This window comes from Larus michahellis, chromosome 5, assembly GCF_964199755.1.
Source record: "Larus michahellis chromosome 5, bLarMic1.1, whole genome shotgun sequence".
NCBI lineage: Eukaryota > Metazoa > Chordata > Aves > Charadriiformes > Laridae > Larus > Larus michahellis.
This window is the reverse complement of record NC_133900.1, coordinates 1710658-1727779: the sequence shown is the minus strand read 5'-3', so window position 1 is coordinate 1727779 and position 17122 is coordinate 1710658. Positions and strand designations below refer to the sequence as shown.

General features: G+C 40.2%; 1 protein-coding gene across 6 annotated transcripts in view; it reads right to left on the bottom strand.

The window, feature by feature from the left end:
* Positions 1 to 17122, bottom strand: part of BMP2K (BMP2 inducible kinase) — a 55102-nt gene that overhangs the window by 13942 nt on the left and 24038 nt on the right. For 5 of the 6 annotated variants that reach the window (XM_074588071.1, XM_074588074.1, XM_074588072.1 and 2 more), the window contains 9 exons: positions 16234 to 16315; positions 15443 to 15575; positions 12774 to 12877; positions 12048 to 12127; positions 10215 to 10375; positions 8712 to 8890; positions 7617 to 7712; positions 6673 to 6860; positions 4548 to 4705 (listed from right to left, as the gene is read on the bottom strand). In XM_074588071.1, coding sequence (XP_074444172.1) covers positions 4548 to 4705; positions 6673 to 6860; positions 7617 to 7712; positions 8712 to 8890; positions 10215 to 10375; positions 12048 to 12127; positions 12774 to 12877; positions 15443 to 15575; positions 16234 to 16315 — 1181 coding nt within the window. The remainder of the gene's footprint in view (positions 1 to 4547; positions 4706 to 6672; positions 6861 to 7616; positions 7713 to 8711; positions 8891 to 10214; positions 10376 to 12047; positions 12128 to 12773; positions 12878 to 15442; positions 15576 to 16233; positions 16316 to 17122) is intronic. The other variant, XM_074588073.1, reaches the window with a different exon arrangement.

The window sequence follows — 17122 nt, the reverse complement described above, 5'->3', positions numbered from 1 at the left end:
CCAAGCATCCCATCCAACAGCAGTACTTATTCCTGACTCTGAACAGCACAGCAACACCGCTTTCCCTCCTCTGGCAAGAAACAGTTGGGGTTTGGGGGGTTTGGAGTTGGTTTGATGGTGGGGGTTGTTTCTTGCTTTGCTGTTTGGTTGGGGCTTTTTTTTTGTTCGGGTTTTTTTTTTTTTTGAGTTTTGTTGAAGAAATGCATGTGGCCTTCAAATTGCATCTTTACAAATGCAGACCGAGTAAAGGGTGCTTTTGTTCTGTTATGCCTAGCGTTTTGCCTCCAGAGGAAAACCAGTTCACTGCTGCACAGTTTGCAGGCAACCCAACTCTAGAATAACTTTTAAGGGTGCCACAACTTCAGCTACCCTTCGTAGAGTCCCTGCAAATGCTGGCGTGCAAGACTACGCAAGTCCAAGGTGATCACATCTCCCCACTTCAGCAGCACGGCTAGCGGAAAACAGAATGGATTGAAATGCTAAGCACGCAAGAAAAAAAAAAAAACAGGTAAAGTGAGTAAATACAAGACGTCAATTCCTCCATGGCACCTAGGCATATGCGATAAGTTTCCCTGGAAAATAAAGTTTAAAATTTGTAAATTCGTCAAATCTAAGGCAATTGGAAAAGGACGAGTCATTTTTCCAGTCTCCTGAAGCACAAGTGTCATTTGTCCACCCGGTAACAAGATCCACTTCTCTGTATCAGAGAGCGTTTGACAGAGAAGAGACAGATATTGTTTCTCCAGGTTCACGCGAGCAGAAGTAGATTCAGAGGGACTGTCAGTATTAGACTTGGTTGTGTTTCAGGTGAAACTTCCTTAAAGTAAAGATCCAATTTTACCCTCTCAGTGAATCATCACACAAACAAAGCCCAGACCACTGCCAGAGACACCATCATGTGCCATGTAGCACTGTGGAGCCTGCCGTAGAGAAGTGCAGTTATTTAAAACCACAAAGAAGGAATCCAGCTGTTTCCATCCAAGTGACAGGCCCACGATTTCCAGGAGACAGCTCTCGGGACTTTGCGCAGTACGAGCGGCCCTTGTGCCCAAGGAAAGCCTGGTAGGAGCCACAGCTCTTTGCTGCAGAGATGGCCCAGGCAGATTCTTAATTCTGTGCATTCTGCAAAGGAGACGGGCATAGGGCTTTGTAGGCTTTGCGCCCACGGGTGTCTCTGTGGAAGCACCACCATGATTCTGGGCTTAACAACAATCCTTCTGCAATTCAGCACAAAGACCGCGCTGGTATTTTTTCCCCCGGTGAGAAAGCAGACTTATTTTCCTGGCTCCCAACTCTGCACAGATTATTAAGCGGTTACAGGAGCTCTCTACAAACCAACCCATTTCTTCACAATGTTGTCAGAATCTCAGCACCGTGTGTTGCTTCCGCACCATCATTAATACCAATGATTGTAACAACAATAGAGAAACAAGTGCACACAAGAAGCAGGAACTCCACACCAAAGTTCTCCACAAAGGTGCTCAGTTCAGAATTCTTCTTTCAATTGCACATTACATCATACTGCAATTGTCAGCTTTTTACTACGTAAAACTTCTACCCAGTGTAAGCAAGGTATTCTGTTCTAAGAGTCAGCTCCCTTCTTAAAAGAAAAATTATTAATCATCACAGCAATACCCATCGCTACACGCACTCTGACAGTAAGCTACTAAACGCACAAAATCGAATGGTAATCTTAGCCTGACAAATTATGATGACATCTTGATTCGCTAACAAAAGCTGTGGACATTTAACTACTCCTGTATTACCGTCATGAACACAACAGCTTTAAAAATGTTTGACAGATTTTTAATTTACGTATAAAGCATCAGCCCAACAATACAAACCACGCTTTTGGAAGTAGAAAGAAGGGATCGATGTTTTGAATGTTACTCCGCACCACGCAACATCGCAAAAAGACAAACTTAGATAATACCGTACGTGAGTTATAAAGTACAGGACAGCAGCTGAGCTCAGTAATAGATAACAAAACAATTTATCAAATCTGTATCTTCAGTTCTCCTTCCTCTAGATGGCAAAAAGATTCACAGTAAACTCAAAAACTGAGCAACAAAAATTACCCAGTAGTAAACAGTGGTTTTCTCTCCTACAAGATAACCTACATCTAAAGGGAATTAAGCCTTGATGCTTACAATTTATCTGAGGAAATTCCAGGAAGTATTAGACAGTTAAACACAATTTTATAGGTTTAAGGCTTAATTGTACAGTAAGTCTCCTGATTTCTCATCAATGCACCTAAGTTTGAGAAAGTACCAGTAGACAAAATGAAGTATAAATATTTCTTCTTTGACTGCATTAAAGGCATTAACAGTGCAAGGAAAGTTCATACGATCTTTGGCATAACATCCTTCGTATCGAGGAACAAAGTTAAAAGGTCTTTCAAGTATGTATCGATGTGTACGCGCTAACGCACATATGCTGAGATTAAAACTAGCAGTGCTCCCCTTTCCCCACACCTCTAACAGAAATCAAGCCAAAAGGCCCCAGAAAAGCTCTAAGTGCATCTCATGCTATAGATAAACAAGCCTGCCATCTAGTGTGCTATTGGTCAAGCAAATCATTTTTTTCATTTTATTTTTACAGTTTCTGTATTCAAATGACTAAAAACTCCTAAGCAAAACTATGCTGTTCTCTTTTCTGACACAGCATATGAAGTTTCTTATCACATCCATCTCTTCCATGCATTGAATTATCTTTACTGATAGGTAAACCTAAAACATGCCTAAGCAGATTTAGTTTTTGAAAACTTCAGTGTATTTTCACACATGTAGTTCAAAAACTGGATAACGGAATAATAGTAGTAGTTAACGGTACCTTCTGCTGGAGATTTAGAGACAGCAGTTGGTGGCATTTATCTCCAAGTTGTTCTATCCTTTGCAATTGTAACTGTGCCTGCAGTCAGCACCGTCACCAAAAGGGCTGTCAAGCACTGGAACAGGCTGCCCAGGGAAGGGCTTGAGCACCATCCCTGGAGGTATTTAAAAGACGCGTAGACATGGTGCTGAGGGACACGGTTTAGTGGTGGACTTGGTAGTGCCACGTTAATGGTTGGATGGTCTTCTGGGTCTTTTCCAACCTAAGTGATTCTATGACTTTTTGATTTCCCTAGCTTCATATAACCAGCCTATCAAGCTACTCCAGGCAAGCGTTATTTCTCATACGGATTTTTCCAGGTTTTTTGTAAAACCACTTGAAGCAGGTCCTTCGTTACTATCTTCTTCTGTAGTTACTGTGGCTTAACCAAATCAATCTCATAAAACTTACCATAACTACAGTGAGCAGTCCAACAGGTAGATAAAGCTTCTGGAAATGGGTAATGTTGTGCTGAGCTTTTGGTTCAAGCTACCCCCCTCCAGATTCAGGACTGTATTGTTTCTAAAGTCTTCTAAGGCTTCCTTGAGGAGCAGCATGCCTAAAGATACTCAATTCTACTACTGAATCATTTCAAGGTCTAAACTTTGATTCAGGAAGCATGCTTATTTTTCAGCTGGTACATTATCCGTTTTACCCAACTAACAGCATGCCATTTTACCCTAAGATGTGGGCAGGCTACATCCACATCTCAAAAGTAGAAGTCTTATTTTATCAACGCAGGATACAAGTGAAAACAATCAACTAGAGTTTCACCAAAAAGAAAACCCAGTCACTTTCCTTAAGGATTAGCAGGTAATGCGCACATCTTGTTCAGCTCCGTTTAAGGACACAGAAATTCAACAAGAAAAAAAAAAAGACTCCACTGAAGGCATAGAGTTTTTTTTTCAATTACTTGAAATTCAACTTTACTGCATTTTTAATTGCAAGGAACTTGCTGATAGTCAGCCAAGTATATACAATCTGGTTTTTGACATTGTCACATCTTACATGTCTCACTAATAAATCTGATCTTGACAGAACGAGTTTTAGGAAGAGCATCTAATGAGCATGTCTTAAGCAATTAAGAAAAGGAAGTAATTCGAAGTAAAAACCATTAAGATAACTGACTTAAAGAGGAAAAAGTTTATTCAACTATTGCCATGTCAGAACAATAAAGCAGCCCTTACAGGTAGCCACTCATCAAAAAGGACATTACAAAACATTAACATAATGTAATAGATCAATTTTCTTTCAGGCATTTTCAAAGGACATATCAGACCCACAGAATCTTCTGCTCTGGTGTGCAAGGAAAAAGCTGGAAAGGAATAAAGCAAGTAGCCAAACTTTTCTTCCTATCTGACCAGATACCTCTGCTGTTCAGAGCTTTTTGACAATCAAGGTGATACAAGCAGTATTTAAGAGCAAAGATATTACTATTTCCGCAGTATTTCAGCTGGTAACTGCCAGTTTTAAACAGTGAGTTCTTCTTATTGCACGCATTTTGAAAAAGGGAAAGGAAAGAAAGAGGAGAGGCCCAACTGCGCCCTCAAATGCTCAGAAAGAATTTTCTATACACAGACCGCGCGGCCCTTCCGCAAGACAGGTGTTGGAACTGCTGAGCAACTACAGAGCCCTCATTTACTGCGAAGCAAAATAAGCCTTCAAGCGTCCCTTACTTGATCTTAGCAGGTCAAATTCTCTGTCCAGCAGCTCCTCCTCTGTCAACTTGGAAAAATTGTCCTCTCCAAATGGGTTCCAGCCTGACATATCAGGTGGGTTATTGATGTTCTGCTTTGGGTAACTGGCAATCGCTTCAGCATCAGGAATCCCTGACCTGTGAAGTCCGACAGCATGGAAGCAAATAAAGAGACACGTCACTGGATTGCTTATCAGGGTGAAAGCTTATGACATGCTTCATTATGCCAAAACACTACATACATGTCACACACATGCATTAATAGCTTATCCCAAAAGCATCTGAAAGCTAATATAAGGGAAAATGGACCACTTGAAATACATAGTTTGGTTGCATCATTTCTGTATGCAATCTTTGGAGATTTGTTTTTCAGTTTATAAATTGTAGCCGAAGCAAAGAATCTTTCATCAAGGTGACATGCAAAGGAAAAAAAAAAAACCCAAAAAACCAAAAAAACCCCCCACAACTGTATTTCACCTGTAGTCATTTATATACTGCCGTAAGAGTCCGCCTTGTTTCCCCCACAAAAAGGCCTACTACGTATGTTTCACGTTTTCATCCATTCTCTTTATTTTCAAATTATTTTTTCTTGACAGAGACATGAAGCGTCTTTGAATCCGACATCCATCCAACAGATACAATTAGCTTAACCAGTTGACATCACACTTTCTGCTTGTATTAGTCTAATCTACACAGATAAGAAAACCTTTGACCAGATGTGTTTTTCCTTTCATGCACGCTTTAGCAAGTTACCCCTACCACTTCTCTGGTTGTCTGAAGCAGAATAGAAAAGCAGCAGTCAGCAGGTTACCGCAGGCTAACTGGGTCTCTCTGTGCCTAGCCAGGCTCCGCAGGCCACACCTGCGGCCCAGCTCTGTGTGAAACCCTCGAAATCTCTTCGAGGCAAGAGAAAGGGGAAGGGGCTCCTTCCTCTCGCCCTGGGTGCTGCCATCCCAAGAGATTATGCATTGCAAACCGTTGCTAACCCTCAGTCACGGACCTGAAGCTGAACAGCAGGATCAAACTCTTCAGCCAAACACCCAGAAGAGAAACTGGAAACGCACATATTTGTTTCCAGACTGGAATGATCCCCTTCAGAAATTACTTGTAACAAAAGTACTCTGGCAGTAGAGCTGACAGAAGTACAGCTGGTAAGTCTCAGATACGGGTACAGAACTGCAGGACAACTCTCTCTGCTAGGGATTAGACTACCTCATTGGTGAGATGAAGCCAAACTGGTCACAGTGATATATGATATTGTATCAACCCAGCCTACAGCAGCAAAATATTTTGCCTTTTCCTCTGTCAACAATACACTGTAACTTAGAAGAGACTAAGAAGGACAGCAGCACCTGAAACGTGTAAGCCACGCTATTGACTGAAAGCACGTGTCAACACAGACTGCAACAGACTGCAGCGTTCTCACAATTGCAAAGCGCTTCTCTTTCAATATAGTATAGTAGGAACCTACAGAAATATATAACCTAGATCGTAATATTAGTCAAACTGGACACGTCTGATTGTTTTTAAATCAGAAAAGGAAGGTTTTTTTTGTTCCACACACTGTTTTTCATAAAAATTCATGGGAAAGTCATTTTTTATTATAATTTATTAAGCAAGGGTAAGTCCACAGGCCCCTGCAAAGGGACCATATCGCTGATGGGGTGTAGTCCATCATGTAACATACTTGAGTCAAACCTCTGATCGACAGACAGAGGAGTTAGAAGCCCTAGCCAATAAATGCCATCTACAAGGCCTCTCAAGGGCATTTGAGATACCTTTCACACATCCATGACATCATCCAACAAAGGCTACTGACCATCCTAAGTGAAGTGCCTTGCAGTCAGTTCCTGGAACAAGTTCTTGAACAAGTGCAAGTGGCAAACGGGTTAAGAAGTTGTACCAGGCTCATCTGTTAACGTGTCAAATGTCCCACTTAACTCCCAAAATATCCTTTACCACTAAGCAGAAGACATCCAACTGTTTTAAGGAATACCTTACCATTGAAGCAAGTAATTTCTGAGGAAGGGTTCCAGCAGTGCTCACGACAATTAGGAAGGTGAGCAATAAGTAACCCTTGGGTACATCTCTGTCAGAACACTTGCCTGCTTGCAGGGTAGGGAGAATCTGCCACTGTTCCAGCACGCACTGGAAGTGAACCGGGATAGGAGATTAAGGCTGGTGAGAAGTCTTGTGGCGAAGTGATGTATTCAGGAGACTGCGCCTGTTGCGACCGCTGCTGCTGCTGCACAAGCATCTGCTGCTGTAGGAGAGCCTGCTGATATTGCTGCACCTAAGTAAGAGAATGATCACGTCACTAAAATTCATGTGGGCCAGTGTGAATCTCTTTGCTAAGGCCTTGCAGCCAAATGCACTAACCACCACCACCACACTCCAGAACAGCTCGGTAGCTTCAGCAGAAGCAAGAAGCCAGACCCGTCCATTACACAGGTGAAAAGAAACTGCCCTAACAGGTCAGCGATACCACTTTTCTTTTCCAGCATGTTACCAGTTAGCTTTTTGTAAGTACCACAACCTCAGCATATGCTACTGCAGCACTCAGTAGTTAGTTTTCATCATACTTTATTCTTAAACATTATCAGTGAAAATTTCAGGACAATTTCTCCTGAGTTTTGAAAAACAGATTATGCCAGTTAGCTTTCTTGCTTTTTCAAATAGGAATTTGATGCCACCATGTCTACTATCACTTTGTAGCACAACATACATTTGTTGCTGCGCTCACACTACTGGAAACCTTAAGCACCAAGTATGTTTCAAGTTAGTATATACCTACTTAATGAAGTTTAGGATATACTCCATCTGATTAATACAGAAATGCAACTCCAGATAAGATTTTGCAACCAAGTTTGGGTTAACTTTTTTTTCCCCCCAACTCAATATCATTTTAGATGCTGAACTTCACACTACTTGCCACATCCACAGCTCATTACAACTACTCACAAACTTCTCTTACTGCATCTTCACAACAGACTTACAAACACAGCACATATTTTAAGACTGTCCCGTCTAGGTTCCATTCTTGACATACCATAGCAGGATACTGAGACTGGGAAGGTTGCTGCTGGTACACAGACTGCATCAACAGCTGCTGTTGGACCATCTGCTGGTGCATTGCTTGTTGATACTGTAGTTGAAAAGAAGAAAATGGCTTTACAAAGTTACGATCCCCCCCTTTTAGAAATATCCAGATATTTAGAAAAAGCATCAATTAAAGTATCCCTTCTATGACTCAACAGCATTTTTCAGTTAAGACATCACATAACCAAGATTCAGCTTGCAACTCTGTCATTGCATTTTAATGACTGTGTTTGGAAGCTTTTCCATTTTTCCCCCCCAATTAATACTAGCCTGCTTAACAAAAAAATTAAGACTACATATTCAGCACTGCCTTTTCTACGGAAGGCCAATTAACATCCCAACTTCTGCCTTTTTCAACGGTTCGGAGCCCCTTCGGAAAATAAGTCAGCTGTGCTTCAAAGAATAACGTGTCTCAACAAGGGAAAAAAGAGGAATAGCAACAGGCATCTTGGACAGGATCTGCAAGTTCTGACCTAGCTGCTCTTTGTTATGTTTGCAGTTACTTATGCCATGCAAGTGAAGCAATTATACTTGACAGTATGCGAGCTGAATACTGTCAGAACACATAGTATCCATGAAAAATCTGGGTAGACAGAACAACTACAAAAAGGAAGCTCTTCGCTGCCCAAGAAAAGCAGAAGAAAGCAAAAACTGCAGAAATCCTATTCAGATGGTGTACGTACAATCATCTACTGCATGCATAGCCTCGTCACCTAGATGATACCTGGCATTTATCTCAAGCATGGTTTACACGCACACAAAACCTTTATTGGGGCCAACAGTGGTAATTCGAAGCAAGCTGTGATTCAGGGTCAAACTGCAAAAACAAGACAGCACCAAGAACGCAGCTCTTCTAGGATAAGCATTGCAGTGCTTACAAAGAGACAAATCAAAGGTAAAAAGAAGAGGCATGAGCCATGCTCCCTTTCTCTCTCTCCTAGCAGGAAAAAAAAACAGGCAGGAACAGCAGAGAAGTTTAACTAGCACACGACTCCAAGCATAACACGTGTCTCTTAGAAACTGGTCTAACAGATTTGTCTCGTACCTGCTGGATATAGGCATCCTGAATGGCGGGTTGCTGCTGCTGGTGATGTAACTGGTGTAGCTGCTGCAGCCGCCAGTCCCCCTGCTGCAGCTGCTGCAGAACTCTGTTCTGCTGCGGGGGGTGCTGGCTGCTCCCTTGGGACTGTAAGATTTCTTGCCCATTCCCCGGTCGCGTGGTTCCTGTAATAATCAGAAAACTCTACTGACAAACGGATCTCTAAAGCTTAGCTAGAGAGCTCCCTGGCCATTAACCTCTTTATTTAACACTTCAAGATGAAACAGTTTATGAACTTCCCTCCCCAGCTTCACAACTAGTACAGCTGGGAGATACTAAGTTCATTTCTCCAAAAATACTTACAAGCCAGTCAACACACAATATCTACTTACAAGATGCAGGAAGCTTCCTTTGGTCTCACAACAGAGTAAGCTGCGTTTAAGACTTCTGCTCCACTAACACGACATACATTCTATTATCTCAAACCCCAACCTTCAAAGCACACAATTTTGTATGAATAGAAAGCATAAATTATTTTTTTTTTGAAGGGAACTATTGGCTCACTTGTCAAATTCCCTTAAAGAGAACATCTGATGGATTTCGCCATTCAGTTGTTTTTGGAGCCTTTTAAGTAAGCAGTTACTAGCATAAATCAATCTCTCTTGCTTGCTGTATTTGTATTCTGAAGTGCCCAGGAATGATCTATTCCTGTCATAACAGGAAAAGCTTTCCAAGTCGGATGTTACTTGAATCCTGTCTAGTAAAAGTTGTTTACACCTGGGACACAAATATTCTCAGTGACCTTGTGACTGGAGGCTTTCCCAATACCGTCCCTGAAGCTCCTCTTCCTGTACTCTAATAGACACGTACATAGCATCACAAAGCACAAATAAGTAAGTATTCAAGATATAAAAACTATTTAAATAAATATTTATCAGAGACATAACTCTTCTTGAATGAAATAAAGAAAAACTCACAAAGGATTTACTGAAAGCCCATTTCTCTCAATTGAGTCTCCCTCAATTACTCCTCTGTCGCCCCTCCACTGCACCCACAGCGCAAGTGAAGTGCGTCGGTCAACCAACAGGAAAGTCAAGTTTTTACATGGTGTTGATACCTCACGACTTATTGAGGTACAGGGAAAATATTTTTCCAATTAGAATCAAAGCAGTTTGTTACAGAAGACCTCAGTACTTTCAGTGAATTATTTCGAAGTCAAAACTGAGGAGGAACTTCTCTTACAGTCCACAGTGGGCAAGTTAGTTCAAAATCAGTGTCAAGCAAAATGAAAAAGATACCTTCACTTCTCAACAACCTGCATTTAGTTTTTGTGGCACCTGGTCAAATTTAGACTCTTTTGGAAAGGATGGAGATTTTTTTTTTTTTGGCATATTAAAAAAAGCAGATGAAATTCAGTTTAAGTGTCATCCCAACTAGAGAAAGAAGGAAAAGAAATACAGAATTCGTTCTTTGTTTATTTTGGTCCATCCTTCGACTTCATTAAGTTACCTTTTTGCCCACGATTACCTAATTCACCAGGAACCTGTACTTTGACTGGAGTTGCTGAGCTCTGGATCGTCAGCACACTGGAAGTGGCAGTGCTTGAATTGGCCTTTGGTCTTTGTCGCGGTGCAATTGAGGTTTCTGTTGGTCCAACAGTATCTGTTATTCTGAAATGGCAAGTTTCCATAGAACAGGCTTGGTTAGAAAACGACTGTTTCCTCTTCAAATTAGACACGATGTATCTCCTAATAGCTCAATTATGTCTTAACCATGTGTTGCTCTACAGAATTGGATTTTAATAACTTAAAATTTGCTTCCTAAACTTGCACTCAGCACCCATTGCAGCCAAAGGATGTAGGACTGCTGCAGCAGAGCATTGACAGGAGCTCTGCAACAGCCTTATTTCCCAAGGAGACCATGGCACTAGATGAAATGTCTGTATAAGCTTTCCTCAGTTCACAGTACTGTGTGAAACTTACTTGCAGTGCTCGCGTCAGCAATCCTATGACTAGAGATATGATTACTGTTCACACACACAGGAAATAAGATCAGGAAAAGCCTTATCTGTTAAGTCTACTTTTTGTTAGAGATTAAGCCTCTAGCAGTTATAACATCCATAAACTGCTCAAAACATTTGCACCTTCCCCACAGTACTTCAGGGCTCTACAGCAGTCCACCAGGATAATAAAGACGTTCAAAACCAAAGTACTTTTGAGCTTTAATCCTGTTACCAGGTTGTAGTATATGCATTTTTTAAAACTGCCCAAGTGCTTAAAAACACTAATTCACCATCTGACCGCCAGTACCTAACACCTCATATTAGTTCCTACCATATCCCATCAAGACTCCATCTGTCTTAAACTTCTGTAACTTAAGGCTGTCAGGAAAACATTATTTAGGAAAAACTATCAATCTTCCTACTATCATCGAGCAGATTCAGTTGGAGGTAAAAACATTATTCCACAGATCTCTACACCTGCCCTCCACTGCACGTTACCAACTGACAGCAAAGCCAGCAAAACCCACCACCTCCAGACCATGACATTACCTTAAAATGGCCCAGACACATCTACATAGCTCGAACACCGCCTAGATGAGCCCGCTCATTTGCTTCTCATTCCCAATAGGCTAATGAAGCCAGAGGTGAAATAGAGCTGATGATTACAGCCGAACACAAAAGCCCACAAGTCACACGTGCCGGTAGATTCAAAACCAAAACCATTTCCAATAGCAAGGAATAAAAGTGTAAAGGATTCTTCCAGCCTTAGCATTGCACATACACCATATAGCACAGCAGAAGTAAAAAGCACGAATAGGAATTCCCAAGGTTTAGTTTTATTTTTATTAACAAGTACCAAAGAAAGGAATGTTTTGGTTTTTAAAAAAAAAAAAAAAATCGTGATTTTTTTCAAGAACAAAATCCACTTGCCCTCATCAGTCAGATTTGATTTGCACATTTAAATAAAAGCCCTAAGAACAGTTTACGTGTACCGTATTATCCTCACCTACCACAAAAATCTTTTATTTCGAAATTCACTCATCACTCAAGGAGAAAATAAAGCAGACCAGAAACAGACTGGCAGCACTTACTTATTCCACCATCAAACAAGCCCTCAGTTTCCCCTCTGTGGATGCTCCATACAATGAAAAAAAACAATGGGTGGAATCATCCAGAGAGACTCGGAGCTCTTAGAATTACAGTTTATTTTTTCTAATGACCTCTGCTACTGAGAAACTTTTGCATTTATCAACAAGCATGAAAACAGGTTTCAGACACACATATAGTTTAACAATATTAGTGAAAAAAAAAAAAAAAGGAAAGCCACATCTGGTGCTCACCTTGCTTTTATTTGGCTTTTTCTAGCAGCTGCCTCACTAGCTGTCATGGGTTCAGGAAGAGTTGAAGGGACAGGAGAATTCTTGGGAAAAATAAATTTTAATAAATTAGAAACACAAAATCCTGAAAGAAAAAAATCATTCCATATTGAAGAAGAATACTCGGGTTCAAGTTTTTCATGTTACAAGGCTTCATGCAGAACTCATTCACAAGGCTGTAGATTAAAAGAAGTGTTTTAATTTAACAGTATCTCTACGTTCTCTTAACTGTCACAGAAGTAAAACAAAACCATCATTGGTCTGACTGTTTTGTCAGCTAATTCATTTACACACTACCAACTCTCAGCAATCAACTAAAACACTTTCTGCAAAGGTTTTCTTGTAACTGCAGAGAACAGACTTGGTTTAGCCCCCAGTTTAAGAACTAAATCAAAGCCCAACCTTCGGATGAAACAACAGTATTTTTTTTAGTCCACTTGGCTCTTCCAGCGCAAAGCACGTTGCAGAAAGCCATGCAGCAGCTAAACTTCTGTGGCCCTTTAACTTACCCCCATTGCAGCCAAATTCCTGGATGAGTTACGTTTCCCCTAAACCGCATTTAGCCAAGGAAAAAGGCAATTTTGGGGGTGGGAGGAGGAAGAGTATCTCTAATTACGCATGCACAACCTCCTTATGTACAGTAAAGAACACCAACCTGGAAAACATGGAAAAAGTTAAACGACTACTTACATTAATATTTGACACTGGACAATCCTTTTTGGCCAGTTTAAAGGCAAAGTAAGAAACTTGAAAGATGTCAGGTCTCTGTTCTTGATCAGGTTCAAGCATATATCCTGCAAAAATTGATAAGACCAAGTTGTCACTGTCAGATACCAAAAAGCCTGTTGAGACAGCATGCTACCAACAAGAAGAAATTCAGCAGCTCTGCCAAATGAGCTCACCCCAGAAAGAGTCATTTTGATTGTTACGTTGTTTTTTTGGGTTTTTTTTAAATGCTTTTTGCCAAGTCAAATAGTTTTTAGGGTCAAATATAATTGGAGAAAGTGTGTGCTGTTCGATATTTTGACACTCAGTTGTGGAAAGAGTAGCTCAACTGAAGTAGTAATTACTAACTTCCGAGAGAAACAACATAAAACCAACCCATAGTACTAGAATTTCCTAGGGTTAACACAAAATCCAATGTAGCTAACAGAAGACCCACAGGTGTATCTAACTGCATCGGGCTAAGGTTCTACATCACTTTTGTCTTGCAGGTTTAGTTGGCTATGCACACTTTTGTATACTAAAATACAGTTCCATGTATAAAAGGACTTCTTCCTGACAAGACGCGGAATTTCTGACGTCACTTTCAAACATTAGCTTCCCAAATTAGAAGGTTTGGTTTTTTTCAAGCAAATAAGAGTTACTTTCTATTGTTTACAATATGATACACAGTACATAATCAGGAAATCTTGCCTAAATGACCGAAGAACCTAAATAAACAATGAAAGATATTTTCTGTTTAGAGAAAAGGCTAAGCCTCTAAAAATATGTTCAGCTACAAAGAAAATGAACAACGTATGAATATTTACTTTTTCAGTTTTGATGAGAAAATTGAGCTAAACTTCCATAACTGTTCAGCCATAAAGCCAACCGTAAATAAGATCTTGTTAAAAAAATCTTGAAGTTGTTTTTCTAATTAGTATAATTTTAGACAGATACTACGATTTCACTCAAATACTTTATTTCATGGCCAATACAGTTCACAGCAGCAAGTGTTATTTTTAACGAGTCTTACAAAATAAAGCAGATTTAAACTAACAGTGACAGCACTGCTAAGTGGAAAGAGAACACTTATTATCGAGTGACTCCTGCCACTTGATTCTGAAATATTACATTTATGAGGCGGACAATGTTCAGGTTGTCATTCCCCTCCCACCCTGTAAAAGACCCAAGATCAAGCCCTACGTCCCTGAAATACCTTTTATGAGCAACTGCAGCTTTTTTTGGCTTCCATTCCAAACGGAAAGAAGGGAAGTTTACATTATGAGATTCTTCCCCACCCACACATATTCCGTGCCAGTAATGCTCATCTTGGCACAGCAGTTCATTGAATCTTAATAAATCAGCATTCATACTTATGAGGAGACTGGATTAAAACCTGTACTCCTCTGAAAGTAGCACCGTGACACAGAGAAAAGTACTTAACCACTTGAAAATTCATCTCATTTTGTCAGTTACTAAGTATTTGCGGAAGGTAAATGCTTACCGTGGTACTGCTATTTCTCAATTATGAATGTGTGCTCAAAAAAATGGTCTGGATTTAGTATTTCCTTTTATACAAAAGCATAAATGATGTGGCAACACTCATAACTTAAAAAAATTTCTAAGAGCTCCCATTCAAGTCAACCTTCATTTGAAAATAAAGACAACAGAAAATACTGATTTTTACTCTAAATATTAGATCCTTTATCTCTGTACACGGATAATAGACCAATCATTAGCCTCAGAGCTTATCGTTGGCCAAAGTTTTTCTTCATACTCTTTGTGCTTTCAAACTTTTGCCAGAGTTTAATGTCCAACACCTAGGGTTGCACAAACTATCAGGTTTTTGTTCTGTTATAAACCATGAAACAACTACAAAATTTTCGCCCAGTGCAATTCATCTCAGTACATTTACATTTCTAAAGTGAACTCGCACTTCAAATTCATCTAAGCACAACTCTCCAACTTGGATAGAAAATACTATTAAAGGTCCGACATTCCATAGAAAATACACACTTAAGAATAAAAAGGGACTATTAATAAATTTGGAGCTGCTCTTTTCATTCCTGTCATTCCTTTGTGGTTTATAGCCACCTAAGGAAAAAAAAAAAAAAAAAAAAAAAAAAAACAAACATCATCCATGTCTCCCAAAGAAACCAGAAGATCTTTTAACTGCAACAAAGCTCCTCTGAGTTGGGAGGTAAAATTTCACCTGGCAGGTCTTTGCACTGCTTTATTCTCTTTAGTTCTGAAGTTATCATCAACTCATCCATTAAATGCAGAATACACTAGGTGATTTTGACACGCCAACTGTCCCAGAGAAAGAATTGTTGGTACTTCGTTCACCTGTCCCACTTTTAACGCCATTTCAAAGAATATTCGTCTAGGTTTCTCAAGTTCCTCTGTAGGCCGGCAGCTCAGCTCTGTACCCCGCGGCACAGCCCTCCCTCGAGCAAAGGGACAAGCAAGCCTCCCTTCAAGGGCAAGGGCAGGAGCTGTGAGACAGACGGTAGCCAGGAGCAACTCCCACTGTTCACTCAAGCACCCAGCCAGTCTCCACCACCCATCCAAGTCACTCACCAACATCAGCGGGATCTTCTGTCTTTCATTTGATTTACTAGGCAAAAGAATCGCCACGCTGCCCAGATACTTACTTATCAAACAGTGTATACTATGAGAGTATCGGGAATTGTCTGGAACAGTAAAGCTTCCATCGCAAATAGCAACTTGACTTTCTCCAAAGGGAAGTGAAAAGAAACAAAGTTTATACAGCAAGCAGCCAAGTGCCTGTAAAAAACAAATACAGGCACTGTGAAGGGATGGGAGTAAGCCTTTCACACAACAAAGAAGCACCAACAAGAAACAAATTGCATCCTAGCTACAGCCGAGGCTTACTCCGTTATGTAGAAGCTGCATTACAAAACACTGTTGACAGACAAGCTGATGTACAAACCAGCTCTCAAAAGGCTTTCTTTCCCACCGACTCCTTATGTTAGGCAACCAGCTACCAAAATCAGAGTGCACCCCCAGAGCTGCGTTCACATGCTCGTCTCACACAGCGATACCACTAGCCTTTCCGCTCAATTTAGTCTTTTACTTCACTGCGCGTCACCTAATAAAAACACCCTTCCTTATCATGCTGCCAACAGGTTTCCACAAGATATGACTGGTAATTAGTAAGCAGCAACCTGAGCCAACAAAAAGGAAAAAAATTCTAAATCGTGTCCCCCCTTAACTCTAATTGATCATCACACAGGGCATTCATTTTATTTACTGAAGACGTAACTACCAAAAGATAGCTCTACCACATTCTGCATTGTATAGGTGCATGACATACTTCACTTTCAAAGAACTAGTTTTTCAATTAGTCGATGCTGCCTTTAACTTGCCCCGCTCCCCATCTTAATTTATTCCACATTGCATAGTACCTGATTTTTTTGCTTACCCAGATATCTGCCTTGGTAGTAATTGCTTTTCCTCCATAAAGATTGATCATTTCGGGAGCTCGGTACGATAGTGTTGTATACCTAGCAGTATATAATTAAAAGAGGACATAGATGAAAAGCGTGCCTCAGAACTGAAAGCATGTTTTCCTGCATCTGCCACGCACGCAGCATTCACACCCAAGTCTCAGATACGCGCCTGGAATTGTCTTATGCAGGACAAGTCATTCATTGCATTTGCAGCATCACAGAGACCATCCGGAGTAGCAACACAAAATTATCATACACAAGAATCAATATTAAGTCAGATAAAATTTGTTTTTAAAGTACTTCTGCAGCACATGCACTTTCCCAAGAGTCACTGTGCTTAATTACTGCAACAAGCAGTCATTTGGAAGATTTGAGAGTCCTAGATGAGTTTTCCCTTTTATGTATTGAAACATACAGAATGCAGACTCCAAAAAACTAACATCTCAAACAATGACTAAACTGGTAGTCAAAGTATTTTTCATAGCTGGAAAAAGTAACCTGTATCACTTTATAACTTGAGAACAAGCAGCCTGCAGTAGTTAGCCTGAAAAGGCATAACCTAACTCTCACGTTTTTTCAAGAGTGTGCCTGTAGTAAAAGTTAAAAAAATTTCTGATCAATTTTAGGATAGTGATCATGGACCTTACTCGATAAATAAGACCCTACATAAACACATTCCAACGCTTATTTACATCAGTTCTTCTTCTCTCATAGAATTAGCTGTATTAAAAATAGCACAAATTTAAAATATCAGACTACTAAAATGGCTAGTAGCCAGACATATATTTTTGAACAATTTAATTTCAAAACAGCATGCTTTTTTCCAACAGTTTATTCTTAAGAGGCTGTTTTGCAAAAACA